Source organism: Vidua chalybeata, chromosome 1 (assembly GCF_026979565.1).
Source record: "Vidua chalybeata isolate OUT-0048 chromosome 1, bVidCha1 merged haplotype, whole genome shotgun sequence".
NCBI classification, from domain to species: Eukaryota; Metazoa; Chordata; class Aves; order Passeriformes; family Viduidae; genus Vidua; species Vidua chalybeata.
In genome coordinates, this window is record NC_071530.1 from 108,309,578 (window position 1) to 108,334,679 (window position 25,102).

The 25,102-nt window shown below is 41.8% G+C and overlaps 1 protein-coding gene across 1 annotated transcript in view; it reads right to left on the reverse strand.

Moving 5' to 3' along the window:
* The window catches only part of CDH2 (cadherin 2), a 114,613-nt gene extending 90,461 nt beyond the window's left edge, over nt 1-24,152 (reverse strand). Inside the window, exons 1-2 of the mRNA XM_053952003.1 lie at nt 24,068-24,152; nt 13,216-13,327 (exon numbers count right to left, since the gene is read on the reverse strand). Coding sequence (XP_053807978.1) covers nt 13,216-13,327; nt 24,068-24,142 — 187 coding nt within the window. The 5' untranslated portion in view covers nt 24,143-24,152. The remainder of the gene's footprint in view (nt 1-13,215; nt 13,328-24,067) is intronic.
* Nucleotides 24,153-25,102: the final 950 nt, after the last annotated feature.

Here is a 25,102-nt window from a genome sequence, read left to right on the forward strand (position 1 = left end):
ATTTTTATAAATAATGACATGTATCATTCTTAAACAATTAATTGGCACAGAGGTACAAGAAGAAGATTTTAATTGAGACTTGGCATGGTCAGAAGTGCGGGTAGTTACACACAGGGTAAGGATGAGAGGGATTTCTTTTGCTGTTAATTTGTATTTGAAGTTTCAGTGTGATAGAGACTTCATTCCTGTTCTGGTAAATACACTGAATCAAAATAGGCAAAAACACCCGCAGTACCTGAAACACTAGACTGCTATTTGCTCCAAGCTGTTAAAACTACTGCCCTAACATAGCTCTGTATAAATGCACTTCAAGAGGTTAAAATTCCACTCTGTTTCAGTGCTTCTCTCTCCAGTCAGGAAAGCACTATGATATTGACCTTCTCCAGCTACCTTCATAAACGTGAGCACTCCCTGCCCACATGCGCTGACCCAGTTTCCACTAATTCCAGCAGTATTTCTGCTCTTGTGTAATAAGTACCTTTTCAACAGAGACTCCTCCAGAAGAAACCAAATCAACCAAAGCTCCTTTTGCATAATCTACCAAGCAGTTATAAGTTACTGGCTACTGGATGCAGATGACAGACTGATCTGAACCTGTGACCTCTGAGGGACCTACACTCCCCCATTAACCACCCCTGAGAATCAAGTTGATCAATTTTTTATAAAAGCACATACATGCACTAAAGCACCGTAAAGGGAAAATCTGGGTTATTTGAACAGAAAAGCCCATATTGAATTTGAAAGTCAAAGACTTTCACTGATGTATTATTTCTACAGTATAAAATGCATACTTACTGCTTTACAGAAAACACTTAACGCAAGGGGTTTTTTGTTTTGGTTTTGTTTGAGCTTTTCCCCCATGAAGAATTCAGACAATAATCAGCACTGAAAGCTAAATCTCTGCAAACATTAATTGGATTTAATGAATGCACAGTGACAAGAATTTGATTTAGGGAAGTACCTTGCAAAGAACTTTTAGCATAAAAGATGATGCTAAACAAACACCGTAACAGCTGATGCACGAAGTATTCATGGTTGATAAAACCACATACTTGACCCACTGATACAGTTCACACTTCTGTTAGTAAACAATATTCTTAGAGAGGGTAGTTAGCAAGGTATCAGTGTGTGAGGTATTAATGAGTTAAATATGTTTTATAGATTAGAAAATGCAGACATTAAAAAGACCCTGAAAACTGAATTTTAAATGTGGGATCTTTGTCTACCTTTCCCAACAAGAGTTCTTATACACCAGCTTTTTTGTATGGCTAGGAAGAAATTTTTTTACTGTGAGAGCAGTGAGGCACTGGAACGGTTGCCCAGAAAAGCTGTGGGTGCTCCATTTCTGGGAGTGTTCAAGGCCAGGTTGGATGGTGCTCTGAGCTACCTGGTCCAGTGGAAGGTGTCCCTGCCCATGGGCAGGAGGGTTGGAACTACACGGTCTTGAAGTTCCTTCCAACCCAAACCACTCTATGATTCTCCTTTGTAGAAACCTACTTGTGCTAGGCATTCAATTCAAGTTTAAGAACCTGCACTACATACCACCGAAAACCTTACAGCATAAACACCACTAATAGTTTATGCATCCAGTTTCTGCCACAAGGTTTGAAAATGAAATGGCTACACCATATAGCAATAATTTTAATAATGAACATAAATATAATCCAAATCAAGGAAAATTCAACAGAGTAACTTCCACTGACTCAGCTATGTATCATATCTTATGTGCACAACTAGCTGACAAAAACCAGAAGAAATGAAGACAGGAAAAAAACTCATGCACACTTAGTATTATGTTACTAATGTTTAAAAGCCATTCACTTGTGGAAAAAAAAAAGGAACTTCTTTTTCCTCTTTTCAGTGCTTAAATTTAAAAAATTATATACTGTAACCACTGAACCACCATTAATAAAAGCTCCATACTGAAAACAACGAAGAGCTTACCCTTTACCCACACATAATTTTGATACAGGTATACTAAATGCAGATGTCAAAGTCTACTTACATAGATGTTTTGCTTGTATTTGATTGCCAGTTTACTTGTATTTGAATATCAATTTGCAAGCTAATTAGAGAACACTGCTTAGCCCATTACAGGAAAATAGTGCTCCACCATTAACTGCAGTGCTATCTCACTAACTCCTTTAAAGATTGGCTTCAAACACCATCTTCATTCAAAACAATTAGTGTACATTTATTTCCCATTTTAAACTGCAGCAAATCAAAATTTTAAACACTTTAACAGATTGCACTGCTATTTTGATAGCTTTTATGTTATATATTGTGCTTTTAGGGATTCTGACTTTCCTATTTAAGAGAATGTTAAACTGGAACTCACAGAGGGCCTTAAATAATTCCTTCTCTCTACAACCTGAGAGGCATATGCCATTAACTTTCAAAACCAAACAAAATCTACTTCTTAAAAGCCAGCACAGTGCACAAGAAAGAGCTGCAGGCAAGCAGACACGATCATAATGTTTGCTACTGCTCACAGGTCTGCCAAAACACAGCAGACGGTAAAAAAGAAGGAAAAAATAAATCTAAACGGGCCAGTTTCTGAGCTCTGCAGGCAGCTCAGAGGAGGAGGAGATGCACCTTAGCCATGCTGTGCTGCTCCTCTGCCCAGAGCATCAGTGCCGACTAGCAGGCAGGAGCTGCAGCCAGCAGGGTGAGGGATGGCAGCCGTGGGCAGCACTGGGTGCCCTGGTTCGCCGGGATTATCTGCAGCCAGGCTGGCAGGTTAATGGGATTGCTCACTGTCATCTGCAACCCAGCTAAGAACCGTCGGCACAATTCGCTACTGTGCCTGGGTAGTGCTGGGATGCAGCGGCCATCAAGGGCAAGGGATGGCACTGATCCTCAGCCACCCAGTCCTGAATATATTAAAACAGCAGCAAGAAAGCACTGCAGAGAGAAAAGAGGGTGGGAAAAAACCTAACAGAGAATCTAACACAGTGGAGTTTCGTTCAGTTATGATCTCCTTTTATCTCATCACCACTGACACACCTCTTTTCTCATTAATTTATCTCCTTTTCCACAGCAGATCCCAGCAAATCAACAACTAACCTGACCCAGAAGACAATGTGCCCAGAAAAAGAAGGAACAGTTTTGTGATACGTCTTGCTGATCAAGCTCACTCATCCTGCAGCCATATCATTGTAATGCATTTCTAGCAATAGGAAAAGGTTTACATTTTGGGTATATCCTCTCCTAGCTTTACTTAAGGCTGGTGTTCTCATATGCACTTAAACTGCACATATATACACACAAGGAGAGAAAAAATGAAAATAATATTGGTGTTACCAAGTCATCTGTAACAAAAAGCAGCAGTGGTTTTTAATACCACTTCACAGACACTTTTGGACCCTTAGTGTTCAAACTCAGTATTTCCTCCAAAACAGTGGACAAGTCATGATGCGCAGCTGTAGGTACTCTAGCTAACCTCAGGTCTTGGCTATATGATCAGTTTATCTTCAAAAGGCTCTTCCTTGTGCATGTTCTGATCTCGGCTGAATACTCAAATAATTATGTTTTTTAGCTTAAATTGCAAAAAAAATGGAAGATGTGGGACACCATGCTATCATTCTGGTATAAAGAGGGCCTGGCGGTTTCTCCTAGAAAAGCTTCTCAGCACTGCGTGCTCACTTATTTCATACTGGCGAGCTCTACTGGGTCCTCAGCATTTCCTTTAGGGTGGGTATTGGATGCCTATGCCTAGCTCAAACTGGATGCCATGAGGAAATTTGAAAGTATTCAAATATATTTTCCTTTTTACCTTGTGTTGCTTCTGCCTCCTCTTCCAACTAAGGCAAAGTTTCTCTGCTCTTTCTAGGGTTATGGACAACCTCTGCTTTCCCTTCCCCCTTGCATGACACCAGGGTTCATAACTGCACCCTCCATTCGTCATCCTTCATCACCTGGATTCTTCTGCTTCCATCCTTTCCCCAGCCTCAGCTCCATTTTGCACTCCAGTGTTTCATTCCATTTATCCCCCAACATTGTTTTCCCCGCCCTCTGGAGGACACATCAGCCAGCGAGGGCATATGGAAATGTGTAGAAAACCATCTGTGCTTTGTTAAATTGGAAAGATTTAAAGGGTACCAAAGGCCAGTTGCTCTTTCTACAGTCTAATTAGAAGATAATAGCAAGTCCAGTAAATTTCCTTTCCATCCAAATTCTGACCCTGTTTCTCTGCACCTTGCTCCTGCTCCTTCTTTCTCCTGAGTTTAGCAAGGCTGGCTCTGATGCCTAGGACATGTTGTAAAAGCTTGGAAGTGAACTCTTCCAGAAGTTATTATTTACTGAATAAAAAGTGTCCTTACACTGAGTGTCCCAAATTCAACCAAAAGTAATAAATCTGCCTCACTGCATTCGACCAAAATCAGAGCAGTTCAAACCGTACTTGGGATTTGTTGACTGACACCCAAGTCTTCAAGGCAGTAGTATTTGATTTAGTGTGGTCTTTAAGTGCTTAAATACTAGAGGAGTTTATCTGTATTTAGTATGGTAATATGTTTTGCAATAAAGGATATTTCCTGCAATATCAGCTCAGTAGGATGCTCTCATAAATTTGTCTTCCGGATTGTTAGAAAAATGACAAGTCAGCAGAAGATGTACTGTAGTCCTAAATGTCAATGTGAATTCCTAATTATAAATACCATTTTCTCATATTATGTATACTAACATCAGGCTTCACCTTAGTTTCTGTTCCATGTATTCCATATACTAATGTACCACACAAAGAAACATTTTTTTTTCCATGCAGCTCTTGCATGCAGAACAACTTTCTTTTGTAACTAAATAAATCACCCATACCAAGGGGCACCTTTGCCTATTGGGGAGGTTTTCTGCACAGCTTTGCAGCCACCATTCCTCCCAGCCTTCCCTAAGAGCATTGGTCAGCACTGAAGAACGCTCTAACTACAATGATTCCTGGAAAAATAATGGCCCTTGGGAATCAAAGCCAGATGGTATAGCTTAAAATTGAACTAAGGCTACACTAAATGGTGTTAGAAAGACTATAATGCTAGACCCAGCTTCAGAGGGCAGAAAGAAACATTCCCCTTTGCCATCCTTCATTGAGCCATGCTCAGAGGCAGCTAACAATTCTGCTGTTGTAATTCAGATTTCTGCACACAGAAAGGACTCTACATTTGAGACCCTCGCAAATAACCAGCTGAATATAGGAAAATGGAATAAGTACTAATTAATTCAGTGCATTCCAAGTAAATGCACTGCAGACAGAAATTGCTACCTGAACTGGAGTAATTAATTAAGACAGTAATTTAAAGATCCCAGAACACTGCAACCATTCAAGATTTCTGCAGGTGTATTTTTCTCTTTATCAAGATGTCGTTATAAGAATCTACGCAAGAAACAGAAGCAGCACTCCTTTTCCAGGGAATAAGGGAGAATCATGTTTCTTCTTTGGGAAAACTGGACAGAGTAGTTTATTTGGATTTTACTATAAACTATATTTCCACCTGTATTACAAATATTCCATGAAAAGTAAAAATTTTGTTTAGTACATTTCGGTAAGATTTTTTAAGAATTCCTTCTTACCTAGAACTCAAGTCATAAATTCTTTGATACTGGCTATACAAATTGATTTACATACTGCACACAATTCCACAATAGCTTTACAGTCCCCCAAGAGATAACAGAATTATGTTTCTGAAATGTTAGTCCTTTGTGCACACTTATAACATCACTGCATTTCCTTATTTATGCTTATTCTCCATTTATATGTATGTAACATTCAACATACAAATGTGATGATACCAACTTATAGTCAGTAATTTAATACTCAGAAATAAAATCAGGTATCACAAGTCAGACAAAAAAGCAAAAAGAAGTCACCATTCAAATAGGTAAATTACCACTGTTCAGCAAGGTGAAGATACGTTATACATACTCTGGAATATAATCCATGTTTAAGTAGTTGGTTAAAGGGAATAAAGAAACAATATATCAAGAAAAGCAGTCTCTTGCTTCAGCAAAAGAAAGTTCTAATTTTCAGGGGACAAGTATCTAAGAATAGATTAAGAGCTTGGTACATGAACAGACAACTCGTATCACAAAACTGGTACTGCGCTAGCGTAGTGAAAGCAAACAGAAGCAGCTCTTCCAATCCAGGATAGCAAGCTCAAAACTGACATTGGAGAATTTAGGATGCTGTGGGGTATGGAGAGAGTACAAACAGGCAAACTGTTTGAGAAAAAAAGATGAAAAGGATTAAAAAGGCAAGAAACCAAGAACTGGAATGCAACTGTAACATACAATAAAACAACAAGGCACAGCATCACCATGTAACAGCAATAGAATTTATTCTGCTTCTCAAAGAAGAGGGCAAAACTAAACCTACTAAATCTTAAGCATAACTCAGGGGGAAAAAATATCTTAACAGCAGCTTCTGGAAAAAAAAAATCACTCCCACTAAGGCTTAAAAGAGTAACTAGAAAGGGATGGTAGGTTGTAGTCGTTTTTTTCTTTCTTTTTTTGCATGAGGGGGCAGAGTGAAGAGTACAGGAAAAGAATTTCAGAAAACAATACATTTGGGAAGAATTGAAACAATTTTTCCCCAGCTTGCCAGCAGCTCATAGAAAGACCCCATCTATCTGAGATTGTTTGGCTGTCTGCCTGGAAGGAACTTGTCAACTTGTCTTTTTGCTTAAGGCAAGGAGACTGCAAACAAAGTGGTTACTATTTTCATTTTTTTTTTAATAGAAGGAAAAAAAAAAAGGCCAATTTTTTTTTCCTGGGCAAAGACTAATTTCCCTCTTGGAAAATATAAGTCTTCTAAGAACACTTTCCTTGGCTCTACAGTTAATCCACCTTAAAAGATATGCTGCCGTCTTCAATTTTAAGCATTACAACTTTTTAAAAAACAATTTTATTCTTCGCTGATGACATTTGTATATGCAGAATAATAAAACAACACCAGCAACAAAGCCAAGTAGCTTCACCCGGGACAGACAGTGTCCATGTAAGCCTCCACTACATCATGAAGAAATGTCAAGTTTAAACACCGGGCCATGCCTGAGGGCCATACTGCTCACAACAATACATTTCTGGGTTGAGAGCAATTGGTATTTTCAACGGTAAAGTACAAAATAAGTCTGTGCGAATGCAAAAATCAAGTTTTGCCATTCAGTTTGAAAGCATCAAAACAAATGCTATTTTCTAAGCATTTCACTGCTAGAGGAGAGAAGGCAGCAGGGACACCATGGCTCTGTTTAAGCCTACGAGGTCATTCAGAAAAAAAGTCTAAAGGAGTGGGAGTGAAAGTTTACCTCAGATAAATTGGCTAACCCTGTTTATTTTATGGTTTCATGAGCACTTGGTACCAGGCTCAAAGAGGAGGGAAGGCATAAGCGTGCCTTTTTTGGCAGAGCTAATGCTTACTGTGGCTTAAATGGCTCACGAAACTGCAGCGTTAATCATCCATAATCACTGCTTATCTCTGTGATCAACACCAAAACATTTTTTTTTGCTTTATCATTGTCCAACACAAAGACCTTAAAAATATTTTATAGCTACACAGCATTTGAAGGAATGGTTTAGGAATGAATTTGCTTAGTAGAAAACTAAAACCATGCATTTAGTAACAGGATGGACAATGTTAAAATAACATCTCTGAAAGGTAAGAAACTGCTACAATAATTATCAGCATAAGAATCTCTAAGAAATTATTGTGCAAACCATTCAAGTAACCTTTTGAGGTGAATGATTTTAGCTGAAAACGCTTTATTTGCATCTTAAAATTTGCAGGATATAGAACAAGGATTAGATAAACATGCTGGACATATCAAACTGCCAAAAGTATTTTTCCCTGGATGAACTACAAAAATGTGATAAAACCAGTGCAAGCAAGGGCATTTAATATATTAAATGTAACTCCCTCCTGACTTAACCTCTTCTTCTCTGAATACTACATCTTATTTATGGCTCTCCAAACAGTAATCACATTTTATTTACAGAAACCAGTCTTAAATACTGTGCCCTCAATTTGGTTTAGATATCAACTTCTATTAGCTGATGACTGGAGACTTTTTTTGCATATTACTTATTTTCTTTTTTAAATGTTGGAGGATTTAAGTCCTAAAGAATTTCAAAGTATATTACATTTTAAAAGAGCTGGGGGCTCAAATAATTCCATGGTTTTATTACAAAGACAATTTTTAGCAATTAATGAAGTTTCTCTTAATTCTGCTTCTGACATTTTTTTTCTCCCTTTACAGAAATTAAGCTAGTAGTTCTGAGCTCACCTAGTTCCTTGGTAAAAATCACTGTAATTTCAGTGAAGCTACCGGTATCAAGTGAAACAACATGTCAAACTTAGTAAATAAATTCAATATTAGGTCTATAGGCCTAATAAACTACATTTATCTTAAATGTATCTAGTCACCTGAGCATATTGTATCTTGAAGTCAGTCTTGCCAGACATTGTACAAGACAAATTGTAAGGTATCAGCTTCAAAGAGTCTCCAATGGAAGACCAGGGAAGTCTGCTTCAGGAGAACACAAGACCATGGGGCACTGGTGACTCTATGCCAGAAGGAGGCAATAGGGGACAGCCTATATGGTGCAGGTTACCTCCTACACAGCTTAGTCACAGCCTACAAAAGAAGAAGTTTCCAACTTCTGTGACTTCTCAACTAGAATCATCTTTTCCATTTCCTCATCCTGAAACCAATGGCAACAAGGGCAGCTCTCTTTCTCTCCCTGCCTCCCCCCCCCCCCATTAATAAATGTGGAGCAGTTTTTTCCCTCTTCCAATTTAAATTATTCTGAATATATATTGCTCCACCAATTTTTCACATACTGGAACAACTGAACACCTGGACAAGAACTGAATGTGTAGTTGCCTCTCATGCCCTCATGCACAAAAGGAAAAAAAAAAACAGTAGATGCTGTCATAATGTCCTAGCCATATGAATGAACAAAGCCATTATGAATTATTCTTAAATGCAATGGAAATAAGCCCGATCCTCCATCAAAAACAAGTACCACCTGAACACAGGATGAAAAAAAACACCTCTTCAAAAACATACAGTATAGTGCAGTGCAGGAAAATTTCTTATCATAGTGTTTTAAAAGCCAGATATCCTATGTTACTGTAACAAATGGAATGCAGAGACCAATAAGTCATATGGTAATTCTAATTTTATTTAAGTTTTGGTAAGACAGAAGTCAAAGAACTTAAGAGAAGCCTGTCCCCCAGTGTACTAGACAAAAGCAAATAAACAAGACAGGTGATAAACATATGGTCATTTTTTTGGTCATTATTTTAAGAAGCAAGTTGTCAAGAAAGCATCAAGTTAGGGTAAAATTACTCTGTAGATATTTGAGATGTCCATAAAGCCTCTGTGTTGGTGGTATCAATGCAGAAAACCAAAGAAAATGAAAGCCTTCATCTCTAAAACATACAGAAACTATTCTAAGTATCTACAAGGATATTGCAAGGTTATACAGGGAGAAAATTAGAAGCACCAAAACCCAAATAGAACATAATCTGGTGACAGATGAATATTAAAAGACAATTTTTAAAAGCAATCTTTCTAGGAAAAATGAGGGCTAAGAAGAACCTCCATCCTTTATCAAATATGAGTAGAAACATAGGGACAAAGGATGAGGAAAAGATTGAGGTACTTGGTGCCTTCTTTGCTGCAGTCCAGTAATAAAAAGCCAGTTGTTCTCTGGGTAACCTGCCCCTGAGCTAGAAGACTGGAACAGGGAGCAGAGTAAAATCCTCTAGGAAATTTTCAGTGACTTGCTGCATCACTTAGACACACAGAATTCTATGGAGCCAGATGGGATCCACACAAAAGTACTGAAGGAACTGGCAGAAGTGCAGAGCGAGCCACTTTCCATCGTTTATCAGCAGTCCTGGATGACCAGGGAGGTCACAGTTGATCAGAGGTGAATAAATTGGATGCACAGCTATGAGGAGCTGAATGCAGAGCTATGAGAAGCTGAGTAGCCTGCGGAGCTACAGGACTGTCAACCTGACTTAGGGGCTGGGGAAGGACATGGAGCAGATTACCTTGAGTGCCACCATGCAGCACATAAAGGACAACCAGGAGATCAGGCCCAGCCAGCCTGAGTTCATGAAAGCCAGGGGCTGCTTGACTGGCCTGATCTCCTGTTATGACAGTGTGACCACTTAGTGGATGAGTGGAAGGCTGTAGATGTTGTCCAGTGACACATTAGAAAAGCCTCAGACACTGATCACCACAGTATTCTTCTGGAGAAACTGGCTGCTCACGGCTTGGGTGGGTGCAGTGCTCACTGGGTAAAAACCCAACAATTGTCCATACAGCGAGGCCCAGGAAGTGGTGGTGAATGGAGTTACATCCAGCTGGCAGCTGGCCACCAGTGGTGTTCCCCAGGGCTCACTGCTGGGGCCAGTCCTGTGTAATATCTGTAGCAATGATTGGGATGAGGGGATTAAGTGCACCTCAGCTGGGCAGGAATGCTGATCTGCTGGAGTGCAGGAAGGTAAAACAGAGGATCAGTGAGCCAAGGCCAATTGTATGACCTTATTGTTCTCTACAATTACCTGAAAGCAGGTTGTAATGAGGTGGGGGTTGGTAATTTCTTCCAGAAACAAGTGATAGGACAAGAGAAAATGGCATCACCATTCACCAAGGAGGTTTAGATTGGATATTAGGAAGAATTTCTTCAGCAAAAGGGTCACCAAGCATTTGAACAGGCTGCCCAGGAAACTGTTGGGAGTCATCATCTCAGGAGGTATTTAAAGGACATGCAGATACAGTGCTTAGGGACGTGGTTTAGTGGTAAACTTGGCAGTGCTGGATTAATGGATTGACTTTATGGTTTTAGAGGTCTTTTCCAACTTAAGTAATTCCATGCATTTAGATAGGCGAGGCAGCCGAGATCAGAATCAGGCACATGATTATCCCTACGAAGCAAATGTCATGCAACTATACTTAACTTCCAGCATCATCTGAATCTAGTTTAATAACCAGAAAATAGGCTTTTGACAACAATAGTATTTCAAAATGACAGTGTAATTAAATTTAAGTCAAAGCTATGCAATGATGGACTGTATGTTTATGTGTAACCAGCAAATTATATGCTTTTAAGCATGTCAAAATTTTCAAAAGAATTAACCACTGCAGTAATTCAGTTGAGGAAATGGTAGTAGGAAAAAGACTCCCCCAGGTCATTTTTCAACCAGCTGATATGATGTGATACATACTGTTTGCCTCATACAGTGTTTCCAATTCCTACTTCCCTAAAATGTTATGCATTTTAATACCATTCAAGGACAAACCAACAGTCATGCTTCACTCACTTCTGAGAAGCAAGGGAAGGGACTGTGGGACTGGGATGAATAATGAGACAGGAAGTCAGTTTGTCATCCTATGTTACTAGTTCAGACTCAGTTAAAGCTGATTAGACATTATCATCAGGTTTGCATGAGCAATGACAACAGACAATTAGTGCCCAGTCTACTGTGGTTCCTAACCCGTGGGAAAAGGGAAAAACTGCAGAAACAGCCTTGAGTCCATAGAGAATAACAAGAACTTCCACAGAACAGGGTAGATCTCAAAACTTGTGTGATCTCCATTTCAAGAGGAACTGATGGTATGAAGTTAACCTGTAACAAACATTTGGTGGTTTCAAGGTGGCCCCTTTGGAAAGCATTTGGCTGCTGTGCTCTGCATCCCTGTTTCTGCCCCCTGCCCATGTTCATCACATACCAAGGAAGTCTCATGCTGATGTCTATTACAGGAGTATATAGGAGAGCCATCTATTAACTCCAATTTGGTGGAAAAGTGAGGAATATTCTCTTTCCTCTTTATTATTCTCTCAATTGGCAGAACATTTACTTCAATACATAAATTTCTAAGCCATCTTTTAATAAAAGGAAAGTCTGTGCTGGTAGAATATACTTTCTTGAAACTGAATAGAGAAAGCTTTAATAACTCAAGTTTAAATATACTAAAGCTAATCAATTCATCCTGCATTCAAGTTTCCATTATACTTCTAAGAAAGCACAAAACAGGTCTGTAAAATATAATTAACAAGAGACTGCTACATACAGCATGTAAAATCAAGAGTACAGCTTTTACTTCATTTGTTTTGCAGACTCATTAGAATTTTTTTCATTTAAATGTCTTGAACTACGTAGCCAAATTTATATGTGAAAGAAACAAAAAATTAAATTAAATTAGTCCTTATTTAAGCTGTATTTGAAACTGTCTAAAACTGATGTTCTTAGTTCCACAATTTCCGAATTAAATTAAAAAAATTATGTTAGCGGTTCAGAAAACAGACAAATTAATGCAGATTTTTAAAAAACATTGTACTTCTGCAAGCTTGTATACTGAAATTTAACAGGCTGGGAAATCTACAAAACATTCAGAGCATCTGCCTCCGTGTCCTACTCTATCCCTGCAAAATAGAGACACAAAAAAGAACAGTGAACTGAATTCCCAAACTGGACAAACCTGGGCAGGTGTACTGACTGCAGGGCATCCCTGGCAGAGGAAAGGGCTTGTGCTCACCGAGCAGGTCATCCCCAGCCTGGGCACTGTGCCATTTAGAGGCAGGTAGGTGCCAGGGTGAGAGAGCAGTGCACTGTCCCTGAGACAGCCCTGGCACTGTCCTACCTCTCCTGGCACGCCTCCTTACAGAGCCGCCTGGTCAGCAGTCACTGACCAGGGGCTCACAGACAACCGCTCTCATGTTGCTGCCTGTCCCACTACTTGCTCCCCGTAGGTGTCTCTCCTCAGATTGCCAAAAAAAGCAGTAAGGGAACTATCTCTGCACTAACACAAGCACTAGCACTTGGTGTAACTGCAGTTCTTTTATGAGAGGTAAAGCAGAAAGGAAATTTTCTTTTCCTTCTCATACATACATGGTCTGTAAGTATAGACTAATGGCATACACACTGTCAATGGTAATAAGAAACTTCAGTGTGAATGCTGTGCCGAGAATTAGAGGATAATAATGGGAAGTTTTGCGACACTTAGGGTTTTCAAATTACAGTCAGAGGTGCATGTGCTGCCACTGACGCCAACTGATTTTCCAAGTTGTACGACAGTGATCAAGAAATAATCACAGAACAGCCGAGGGTCCCTCCTGAAAGAGTTTGTGTCCTATTTAAGGATGAAAATGCTCCAGAGTAACTTATGGTTACGACTAGAAGAAAAAAAAAGTTTAAATTATGTTTTGTAATAGTACCATTGAGAAGAGGCTGTCCTCCATGTACACTCCTTGACACTACTGCACTGTGAACATCTTCAGGAAATCCAGTCTTGCATGACAAATCTTCACAGGTTGCTTTTATCGGTGCCTGAAACACAAGACAAAATCTGTGTAATACTTGCAACCCACATTCACCAGAGAAACATTCCAGTTGGCACATACTACACTTTGCTGCTGTCTTGTACAAGCAGAATCTTTGTTTCTGAATGACTACAATTAGGACCATGAGGGCAAAGGGTTAATCTTTCTGATAACTGGAATGGAAGGAACAAATCCCACTTGTCTGGTAAGATCTAAATAATACACCATCTTGATTCTTCTGACAACTGAACATTTCCACTAAACCAGACATCTAGACTGAAGGGGAATCATAAAAGGAACAAAAACATTCCTTCCTCTGGAAATAAATGTTGCACAAAACACATCTCAGCTTTTTCACAGCCAGATTGCTTGAAAGGGATCACTTCAACCACTGGTGTAAAATGGTTTATTTACAGTATTTCTATGTGAGGCTGCACCAGAACAAAAAGAAAGTAAACTAAGTAAAGTAAACTAAGAAGTAAACTAAGACAAAATGTTACATTTGCAGTAACTTAACAGAACTTACATTTATGTTAGCGTTCAAACAGATACCATATAAAGCCAAATGTTTCCAATGCAACTCCTATTTCAAAGGGACATTAAGTTAAAAGGAGAGCAGCTCATTAAATTTGCACAATGGAAGAGCTGAGCCACTGAAACTGTTTGTTCTCTCACTTATTAAAAAAGTTTACCCTCAAATCATTCTTAAAAGAGCTTCATAAATGCCGTTCCATTAAGAAATGTAATACAGCATTTGGAAACTTGTTTGTTCTGTAGTCTTCCAAGTTCAGAAGATACTTTCAGTAGCAAAGCTGTTTTCCAGGACAGCTTGTTGCCTATTTGGAAAAAAAAAAACCAAAACCAAACCAAACATTTCTGTGAAAAAGAACTAAGATTTCTTTTCAGTGGATTGGTTTTGTCTCACTTTAGTACTGCACAAGACAATGGCCCACCTTACATGTGGCTACATGACCGTACATTGGCAAACCCCTTTCACACTGTACACAGCAGAGAGGTCAGCTCCCATTGCAGCCTGGGCTGAGATATAGCCAAGAAATCGTGACAGGCCTTGCACAAAATCTCAAATAGCCTCTCACAATCTCACACCTCTACGTGCCAAACAAAGGCCTATCCATGTGCATGCCCAGATGTGGTATATGGTCTTGAAAGCACAGGCAACTGTGTGATTATATCATACTAAAATCTGATCAAGACTTAAATTAGATTTTCCTGTTTGCTTTCCAGATGGGCTTCCATCAAGCAGACCTACTCAAGGTCATGTAAGCATCTCTGCATCTTGCAAAGAAAGCCCTACAGGAAAAAACAAAAAAGGGAGGGAGAAAGAGGAGATGATGGTGTTACACCCATTCACCCTAGGAACCTCAGGGAAAGAGCATTAAAGCAGAGGTGGGACAGGAGCACCTCAAACAACAGGGGTTTCCTCCGGGAAAAGGGACTAGGTGGAAGTGTAATCTCTCCACTGACAAACATGGCCAAACTCAGCACGTCAACCCCTGTTGGAACAGTTTATCACTAATACAAGGAGGCATCTGTAACCCATTGCATTGCATTTACATCAACACCATCCTAACTGTGCAGCTCAACTATGATACTGGCAAAAAACAAAAAAAAAATTAAAATTTACTAACTCGCAAATTAATGCACTATCCAAGTATGTACTCAGTAAGAGAACTTATAATTATCGAGTTTCAGGTTAACTTGAAGTTACATAGTTTAGTATGTTTATATGGAGACCCTAAAGAGAAAGCAACAGTTTAGGTACCACAGAACAATGTTCCCTACAAAACTGGAACCAGGATGTGTAGCTACGTGCCAACAGTCTATTTACATACTGAGTTAAGATAAAAAGATGGCAAATTAAAAATAACTAGAATTTCAACCAGCCAGTTTCCTCAGCTTTAGACCTCAAATCACAGGTTTGATAAGGTTTCCATAATTTGAAAGAAAAATAGCAAGACTCATTTAAACTACTGCACGAAAGATGACTTCAAAGCAATGTGGTGGAAAAGGAAATAAGTCTTCCATGGTATCTTTGAAACAAAAAGGTACTGGCTGGGCAGCTAAGGAGATAGCTGGATTTTCAACAAGACTGCTCGGATGTGTTTGGGAATTTTTGAGCCTTTCCAGTAATCTATATGTACTAAACAGCTCTTATAAACTGAAACAATGCCCACTGAAACAAAGGCTGGAGAACATGAATAGAGAGCCTTCTTTATTCTTTCATTTGCAGCCATCAATTTTATCCAGAAACAAAAGACTGCACTCTGCTCTCCAAAAACAGCCCTTTGTAAAGATTGTTTCAGAATAAAAACACAAGGGAAGGGCAAATTCAAATTTTCAGCAATTCTTAATCGCCCTGTGTTAAGCATTCTGAATTAAGTAGAAGTTGCAACTTCAGATACACTGGGTCACATCAAGTTCAGCCTCAGAGTACTGCAAGACTTAAACCATTTTAACGCTAAGAAAAGAAGGATGCTGAAATATTTTTATCCCCTTATCTGGGGCAAAAGGCGAAAGCTAGTGAAGATTATGGGACACATTATTATAATTTACTGGATTTTGTGTGATTAGTACAATTCCCAAGACACTTTCAAATTTAAGTTAATATTACTTGTACATTCATCTGCAGAAGGACACTACTTTAAAAAACCCCAACTTTTTAAGACAGAAAGCAATTACCTTAGCTTGTACCCATATAAAACCTGCTCAGTCGAGTCACAAAGCTTTAAACAAGATCAGCACTCGGAAAATTTTCCTCTCAGGTACTAACAGACTCTGTGACAGCAAAATAAAATTACTTCTAAAAAACTATTCTGCTTTCCTCATCCTTATGACTTGTTTAGCCATTTTTAACTGCTAAATGAGTGATAAGCACTACCATCTCCAAATGCTAGAGAGATAGTCACACATGGTATCAGATCATGCATATAAACTCAGTACCGTAGATCTCAGATACAAATGCAACAGGAAAATGGCATTTATGAAGCAACATGATGTAAATTAGAAGTCTTCTGTCACAACTGTTATTCAATTCATTAAAATAATTCACCATTTTGATACAGTTAGGCAGTTAAGCCTGCAGTTTTGGCATCCTGCTCCTCTGTTAGTTTCATCTCTAGATACGAAATCTGTGGTTTAATTTCAAAGCTGAAACCAAAAATACCATTAAAAACCTGCTTATAATCTCAACTGTATAAATCTAAGGGATTTGCATTTACATCTTTTTCTAAATACCACCAGTAAAAGTCTTCCAACAACACAGGCCTCAAAGTTTTGAAAAATTTCTAACTGAAACAAGAATCGAGCCAGACAGAATTTCTTCACTAGTACTGACAGATCTGGACTCATAACCAATTCCCATTGTTTTTAAAAAGTAGACACATTTAAGATTCCAAATATCTGGAAATATCCATTTAAAAAACATGTATTTCAAAATGTAATACCACCTCCTCTGCATATGCCATACAGCACTGGAGTTCAGTAGTAGCTATCAATTTGAAATATCCAAGTTTCTTCTACTTTGCATCTACATGTACTACTACGCAAGATTTCTTAACAACAATTGTACCAAAATGCAAGGCAAGTTGTTTTTAGAAGACTGCTTTATTTTATAATCATTGTAACTTAGTTCCACAGGAAAAGAAGCCAAGTGGGGCATGTATCAAAGAAAATATCATACTACGCAGTATAATTGAACGCAGTACGGTTACCAATTGCCAAGTCTAGCCAATTCACAGGACATTATTGTGTGAAGTTCAAAACAATGTCTGACATAATTATATGTATGATGAAGCAAGAACAGGATATTTGAGCTCTTCCTCCTTAATAACCAACATTCATTTACAACTACCACAGTAATATTCAACTTAAGCAAAGATCACAGAAACATTTGTGACTGTGTTTAAAGACTCGGTGTTTCTTCATTAATTTAAAAACCACGATGATACCCAATACTCACTTGCAACGCAGTTTCTAGAGAACTCCAGAAACTCTCGAGATTGTTCTGTCCATTTTTAGTTTTATGTACAGATATTATCTGACACAATGGGATATGCTGTACGAGGTGGTATTATTCAGTAACAAGTTTCTACTTACTGTCATAAAGCATAAGAAAGATACCCTGGATGATAGAAACCTCTCTGAAAAGCTTTAGATACTAGAATTCAAAATGTTCAGCAACTCTCTTGAATCCCCAACTTGCTGCAAATAAAGCTGCCAACAGTTTATGCTCTCACAGTACTCAGCACTTCAGCAAAAGTAGTCAAGTACAATTTGTTTTCAACCATAGAGCGCAACCAGAGAAAAAGAAAAGTGCCTTTCATTCAAATTGTTCTGGAAGCCGAAAGCTTCCCAAGTGGGTGCCAGGCCACATCCTCCCAAAGGCCATTCAGTTCCAGCAGAAAGGGCTTCACTTCTAATCAGTGTTCTACCTCATGAACCACAATTTTAGATCCACCATTTTAGATCAGAAAATCCAATTTCTTAAATCAACACTTATAGCTCTCAAGCACCTTCCCCAATTAAGAGAATCTACAACTTTTATGCTACTATCCAGTTTAGAGTAACTTGCCTTAAACCACCAAAGGTTCATAGAATCATACAATGCCTTGAGTTGGAAGGGTCCATATAAGTTATCTATTTCCACCCTTCCTGCCCATGGGCAGGGACACCTTCCACTAAACCATTGGGACTTGGCTCAAAGCCCCAAAAAAACTGCCCTTGAACACTTCCAGGGATGGGGCATCTACAACTTCTCTGGACAACTGGTTCCACTGCCTTACCACCCTCCCAGTGAAGAGAAACTACCTCAACCTACTGTTTTTCAGTTTGTAGCCATTCCTACTTATCCTATCTCTACATGTCCATGTAAAAAGCCTCCGTCTCTGGTCATGTCCAGCCTCACATCCACCAGCACCACCAAGCCCTGCTCTGCATCTGTTCATCCCCCAGCTTTACAAACCATGTTCACAGCCTATCCTGTTAACTCTCAATGAGAGACAATATTCATTTTCTCTACTAAAAATTGAGACAATTATTTAGTATACCCCATATAGCTCAAACCCATGATCCAAGTTCACTTTCCCCCTCCCTCAACTAGGAGAACATTGGAGTGGCTGCATCTTCCAAAACACATGGAGTCTTCAGGTGAGCCACAGCTCAGAGAAGGATATCTTAAAATTTCTGTATGTCTACGTTTTAGTAATAACTTTTTTTTAAATTTGATCCTGTATTTGACCACACATTCTGATTTCTCTACAAGAAATGACATCTCTCTGATTTGGTAATAGCCACTGTATTGCTCACACTGAACATCTCAGCCCATACTGCTATTCCATACTGATTTTTTCTGACCTTTGTGGGAGGCCTTGCAAGGCCTCTTTGGGGGGGATCACAAAATTTTAACTATGTCTTCAGCTGCTGGGTGATAATTATATGCTAATTATAAGGAATGGGAGAGTCCCTAGAGGAGTTTGTTGGTAAAAATATATTTCTTAAATATGTCAAGGAGTGCCTAGAAGAGAGGATAAACACACTTATTGGAAACATGGTATTTAATTAAATATATGAATACTGACTAAAACCAAATACTTTAAGTGAAATGCTGAAAAGATCTGGCAACGAATCACCTTCCATCTTGGAAGATGCTGATACTGTATCTGTTTTCATAAGCCATTTAAAAATAGAAAGCCTAATTTCCCTTCTCTATTCAGACAGAGCTCCCATGATCTTTCAGCAAGAAGTGCAGGATCAAATCAAATGATGAATCTATGCACACATGGATTATATACCTCTCAAGGTGAACAGCAACATGGTCCAACACCCAGGTGAAAAAGGCCCCTCTCAGCTCACTCATAAACTACAAATGCACTTGAGAAAAATACACATCTTCCTTAAATTCATCCTGCAATAATGTATGTCTCTTTCCCCTCAGGATTCACCTCATTGTATGGTACTACTGTACCATATGTATGGTACTGTTGGCCAATGAGCGAGTCTCAGTCAGTGGCAGGTGAAAAGTGCTTTACCACTGCTCCTGCAAAGGATGTCAAGTATTCTTTTTGCCTTCATTACTCTCCACCCAAAGTCTGGATAATGCTTTCAGGCACATGGTGAGACTTGGGGATGGTGCTGTGCACGGCCAGGAGCTGGACTTGATGATCCTTGTCGGATCATCAGCTTATTCTGTGATCCGTCTCACTGAACCTTATGCACAGCTGGTGCTACTGGGTTAATGGAAGCACACAGGCTACTCCATAAGGCCACTATAGGTTCCTCCTACCCTGTATAACAAGAATTTAAAATAAAAATTCCAGGGAACATTAGAGATTGCACAGCCTTTGGGAATAGACTTGTGCTTTGTGTGTGTACATTGTTTAAAATAAGTTACGCTTTTATCCTAATGGGAATGCTGGTAACTACTGAAACTATTGCAAGTTTTCTGAACTTTTTTGTTACCCTACAAAAGCACTTACAAAACCAATGAGAAACAGAAAGAGAGTTTAACTGGTTAATGATTTTGTTAAGCAAGAAAAGCCATTCAAAAATTCCTCTTCCTTACCACATGACAAGTCCCTTACACAATACTGTCTGTATTGAGTAAAAATAACTTTACTCACAGCTTCCTCAAGCTATTTTTAAATATAAACATGCAATTCTGTCACAACTAAACTGTCTCATGTGTTAGTGCTCAGTTATTAAAAGACGTAATAAATTATATTATTGATATAAAAGCATCAATGAAACCAAGTAAGATAGAACATGACATGGTTCTTCCACTGATGTTTCTGGGAGGTCCTTCAACTTTTAGAAACAGAAAGGAAAATAGCAGGAAGTTTTTTAATTACACACTCTTAACTAGATGTAGTTCATAAACATGATCATTTTGGGCAATATTTTAAAAGCTGGTAACAAAACTATACATTAATCTTTCCAGTACACTGAGCTGCATGCCTAGGTAGCCGTACTACCCAGGAAGAGAGAGAGCAGTAGAAGGCTCTCTATTTATTAATTTATTAAAAATACATTTATTAAAAACACATAGATCATCAACATAAGAATATATGCCTTCTGGTACATGAACTTGCTACAGTATCTGCCCAGATAATTTTGTGTATTAAAAAAATTCTGCTTATCTCCTGTTCTGTCAACCAATTACTTAAATTCAAAAAAAATGTTGAATTACACAACCTTATCTGTAATAGATGTAAAAAGGAGTTTTTTAAGAAATATTTTAAGAAAATATATTTAGATAATATATTCAGCTTAATATCCAAGGAAATTCAGCTCTGCAATTATCTGAATTTTGGCGATGTGTCAGTGGTATCACTATTACTTAGACCAGACAGACAAGGATTGTAGAGCTCTCTGCTGCAATACCCTGCCACATTTAACTTTTCCAATGGAGTCTTTGAAGACAAAACAAAACCAGAACTTGAAGATCTACACAGAAAAAGCCTGAGATACTCCACATAACTACTCTGGTCAGGGGCTTATGAATGTGTTACAAAATGCATTCAATTCACTACATTCAGTGTACTTTGAAAGGAGTTAATGGTGTTGGTGTCTGTTAATGGAGTCATTTATCAGAGACACTGTAAAACTCATGCTTATACAGATAAAAAAAAAAAAACCTAAGACACAGGTATATTGTGAGACACAGAAGATTTACCCACATTTGCTTGTTTCTACACAAAACTACGTTAATATTCCTCACCGCAATTCTGCCAGAGACTTCTGCTGCTGGGGGTAATTACTAGATGGGTAGAGCTGGCAAGAAATGCCATTGCTGGATTCTCAGCTGAGGCAGCTTAACAGGAGTGTCATTTATGGTAGTAGCTTTATCACCTGGATACATTCGCTAAGACCTGGAATAAGACCAAAATTGCCTGTAGAGGATAATAACTTACGTCCTCTGTCATCATAATTCAAATTCAAACCAGTCACCTAAGCTCAAAAGGCTCCAAAAACTGCTTTATTGTTTACTTGTTTTTGATTTAGAAAAGACAACATCCACTTACTGATTCAATCAGCTTATATTTAAAGAAATAGATTCCCTTTTTGAGCACTTTATTTCTAATTTGTGTTCCATACATACATTCTAATAATAGTTTCATTCCTGTAAACTCATACAGGCTTTCCCATTCCTTTGTTGGATTGGAATTCTTGATTTAGCCAGAAAAACAAAACTCACTCCTTTCATCCTATCTTCTGTCAGGATTTTTTTCATGTAATACTCCCAGACTCATACTGATACGCTAACCAGCAAAACAGATGCAGTTTCCATTCCCTTCTTTCTTTTGCAGGTTACACACTGCCAAAACTCTTAAGCTGTATTTCCTGTACATAAACAACATCCACAGATCTGCCCTTAAAATCTGGCTCGAGTTACAATCTTTCAAGTTATTCCACAATGACAGCTTGTCTACACCACTAACAAACGGATTAATAATTCTAGAAAATAAAGGTAGATAGATGCTGTGTTGCAGAGAGGAAAAACTGAGTGAAAAGGTTCAACATTTCAGAAGAACTCAATACAAATAACCTCCTACAAACCAAAAGTAGTAGGTGTGACAATAGGGGAAAAAAGTTAGCAGTGCACCTAGGTAGTGAAGGCTCTTGCAGTATGCATGATGGAAGAAGGGGGGAGGAAAAAAGAGCTCTTAAAATGAAAGTGTTGTACAGACACAGGTCTATAAATCTGATTTCATACTCAAGTTCCAATTTTGTTACACACTATTAAAAATCAACTCTAACTTGATTTAATGGATACCCAAACAAAGGGGAAATTGGATTCCCCAACCATAACCTGCCGGTGACACTGAATGATATATAAAAGCAACATGGCTAGTTCCTGTCCTTAATTCACAGCCTGTGCTTCAATTTCAAACCTGCCTTGGGTAAGGAGAGGAAAAAAAAAAAAAAAAAAAAAAAGAAGATGATGGAATAAAAGCTTACTGCAGATTTTGTGCTTTAAAGATTTATTGAGATAGGAAGACTAAATAGAACTGAAAGCACATACAGTAAACAGCACATAAGGACTTAAAAAAAAAAAAAAAAAAAAAAACACACGAAAAAACCAACACAACAACAGCCGGTAAGTGGCACACACAAGTTTCTGAACAGGGTGTCTGCTATCACATGCAGCCGCTCATGCTCAGCCGGACATTCCCGTGTCACGCCAGCCACCCTGCCGCGCGTCCTCCGAGGACTCAAGGGAAGATCCCCGGCTGCCGTGGAACAGCGTTTCAGCACCTCGCTCTCCTGGTGCAAGTCATCACCCCCTGAGAACGCCTCAGAAACTGCGTGAAGGACTCAACTGTCGGGGGACCCCGTGAGGGGACAGGAGCGTCACAGAGACGGAGAAGCGGAGAGGAGACGGGAGGCCGGGCGGGCTCCTCCCGCCCCCGGTGCAGCGGAGGCAGCGGGACCGCACCATGGACAGTGGCTGCGCCTGCCGCCTCCCCCTGCCCTGCGCCAGCCGCTGCGGGCGCGGCGGGAGGGCGCCCTGCCCGCCCCGGCACCCCGGCCCCGCCGCCGGCCTCGCCTCAACCCGCTCCCCCGGCCCGACAGAAATGCCCCAATCGTAAATACCATTAAGAGGCGATGATCTGCGCCATCTGTCCCTCGGACTTACCGCCCTCTCCACCCCCGGCGCAGCACCGGATACGAGCTCAGCGAGCACAAAACGAACGGGGATCCCACCGGGTGCCCCGGCTCCGCTCCCGCTCCACACAGTCCTCGCCGCCGGAGGGGAGCCCAACCATCACCCCGCGGGCACTGCCCTTGCTGCCCCAACAGGATCCATTTTGTTGTCTCCCCGTCCTCCCCACATCCTCCCGGTCACTCTCATCTCGCCCTAGACCTCTACTTTCTGCACCCCACTGGGAGCACACTGCGGCTAGCGGTACCCGGCGCTACCCTACGACCACCTGCCCGGGACCCCGTCAGTCACCCGCCCGGAGCGCCCCGGCAAGGCCGCCGGGGGAGGCAGCAGCAGGACTTTCGTAATAATAAATTAAACACTTCGGGGCCCGAGCCCGTCCCAATGGAAATTCCCGTTAGCGGCAGGGGGTGGGGAAGCCCAGCGCCCAGGCGGAGGCTGATTAAATTCTTCCCGGGGAGAGGATTAGCGGGTGAGGAAGCCGGGGGTAGCAGAGGCGCGGGGGCTGCTCTCTGCCCCACATCTCTCTGGCACCACAGCCCACCCTTCATCACGCGGGACGGAGGGGGGAACGTTCGCTCCGTCCCCCACTCCGGTAGTTTGTCCCCCGCGCTGGCGGCGGGGCCGAGTTCCCGTGCTCCTACCAAGCGCGCGAGTACCGGCCAGCTCCCCGCCACGTCCCGCGGCACCTGCTCTCTCGGGAATGAGGGGGAATCGGTGTCCCCATCACCTCTCGCGTCTCGGGACCGCTCTCTCCCTCTAGCCGGCCCCGGGCAGGGGCTCCCCCCTCTCTCTCGCTCCCTGCGGCGCGGAGCTCGGCGGCGGGGCTGCCCCGAGCAGGTGGCTCTGCACGAGCGGCCACGAGGCACCCCGGGGCACCCCGGCGGCGGGGCCGCTTTCCCCTACCCCCTCCCCGAGACCCCCACCACGAAGCGCAGCCAGCCTGCCTGCTCTTCCCCCCCCTCCCCCCCTTCTCCCCCCGGCTCCCCCGCCTTCCCTGGGCATTGCCGCCCGCAGGGGAACAAAGAGCCGCAGCCCGGCCCGCTCCCCGCCGGCGGTGCTTACCTGCTGTAGGGCCGCCAGCAGCATCAGCGCCAGCGGCGGCAGGATCCGCGGCGGCGCTCCCGCTACCCGGCACATGGAGGCGAGGAGGGGCGGCGGCAGGGCGGCCCCCAGCAGTTCCGGAGCGCGGCTGGAGCCCGCGGAGCGGGGCGAGGGGAGCGGCGAGGAGGGTCGGGCAGCGGCAGCTGCCGGGAGCTGCGGTCGGCGTCTGCCCCCGCCTGCCGGAGCCGGCTGCCGCTCTAGCTCATGGGCAGCGATGCAGCAGAGAGAGAGCGGGGGGCGGAGGATGGGGTGAAACTCAGCCCTGGGTCAGCCTGCTTGTCTCTCGGCCGAGCCCCCTCCGCGGTACAGAGGGTGGGCAGGGAAGAGGAGGAGGAGGATGGGCGAACAAAAGGCTGGGAGATAAGAAAGAAGTAATCGCTGCTGCTGCTGCGAGGCCGGTGCGGCGGCGGCTCCCTTCGGCTGGCAGCCTTCCCCCACGCCTGGATCGTGCCCGCCTCGCTCCTCCCGCCGGTGCCCCCCAGCGAGCTCGGGCAGGCGGCTCCTCTCAGCGCCTCAACCCAGGCACGCCAGCACCGCCGCTTCGCCGGCCCCAGCCCTGCTGCATGCTCGCCCCGCACTTTCTCTCTCCCTCTTTCTTCTCCTCCCTCCACTCCTCCCCCTGCAGGCAAAGTCCTCCGCCGAAGCACAATGATAACAATACCCCAGCAGCCTCTGCCTGCCGTGCGCCTGTCTACGCGGTCGCCCGGTGCCTGCCTGCCTGTCTGCTGCTGTAGCTCCCTCTCCGCCTCCCTGCCGGCCGCACGGCCAATGGGAACGGCACGGCTCAGTGAGCGCCGGGGAAATTCGCCGCTGTGCCTGCGAATAGTGCTGCCCCTCCTTGGTCCCCGGAGAGCGGGCGCTGGGGCAGCAGGGTAGGCGCCAGCGCCCGTTGACCCTGCAACGCCAACAGCTAAAGAGCGGTGGAACGAAATAATTTCCAACCCACACACTTGGTGTACTGCAATAGTCTGGGGGGCGATAACTTTCTGGGGAAGT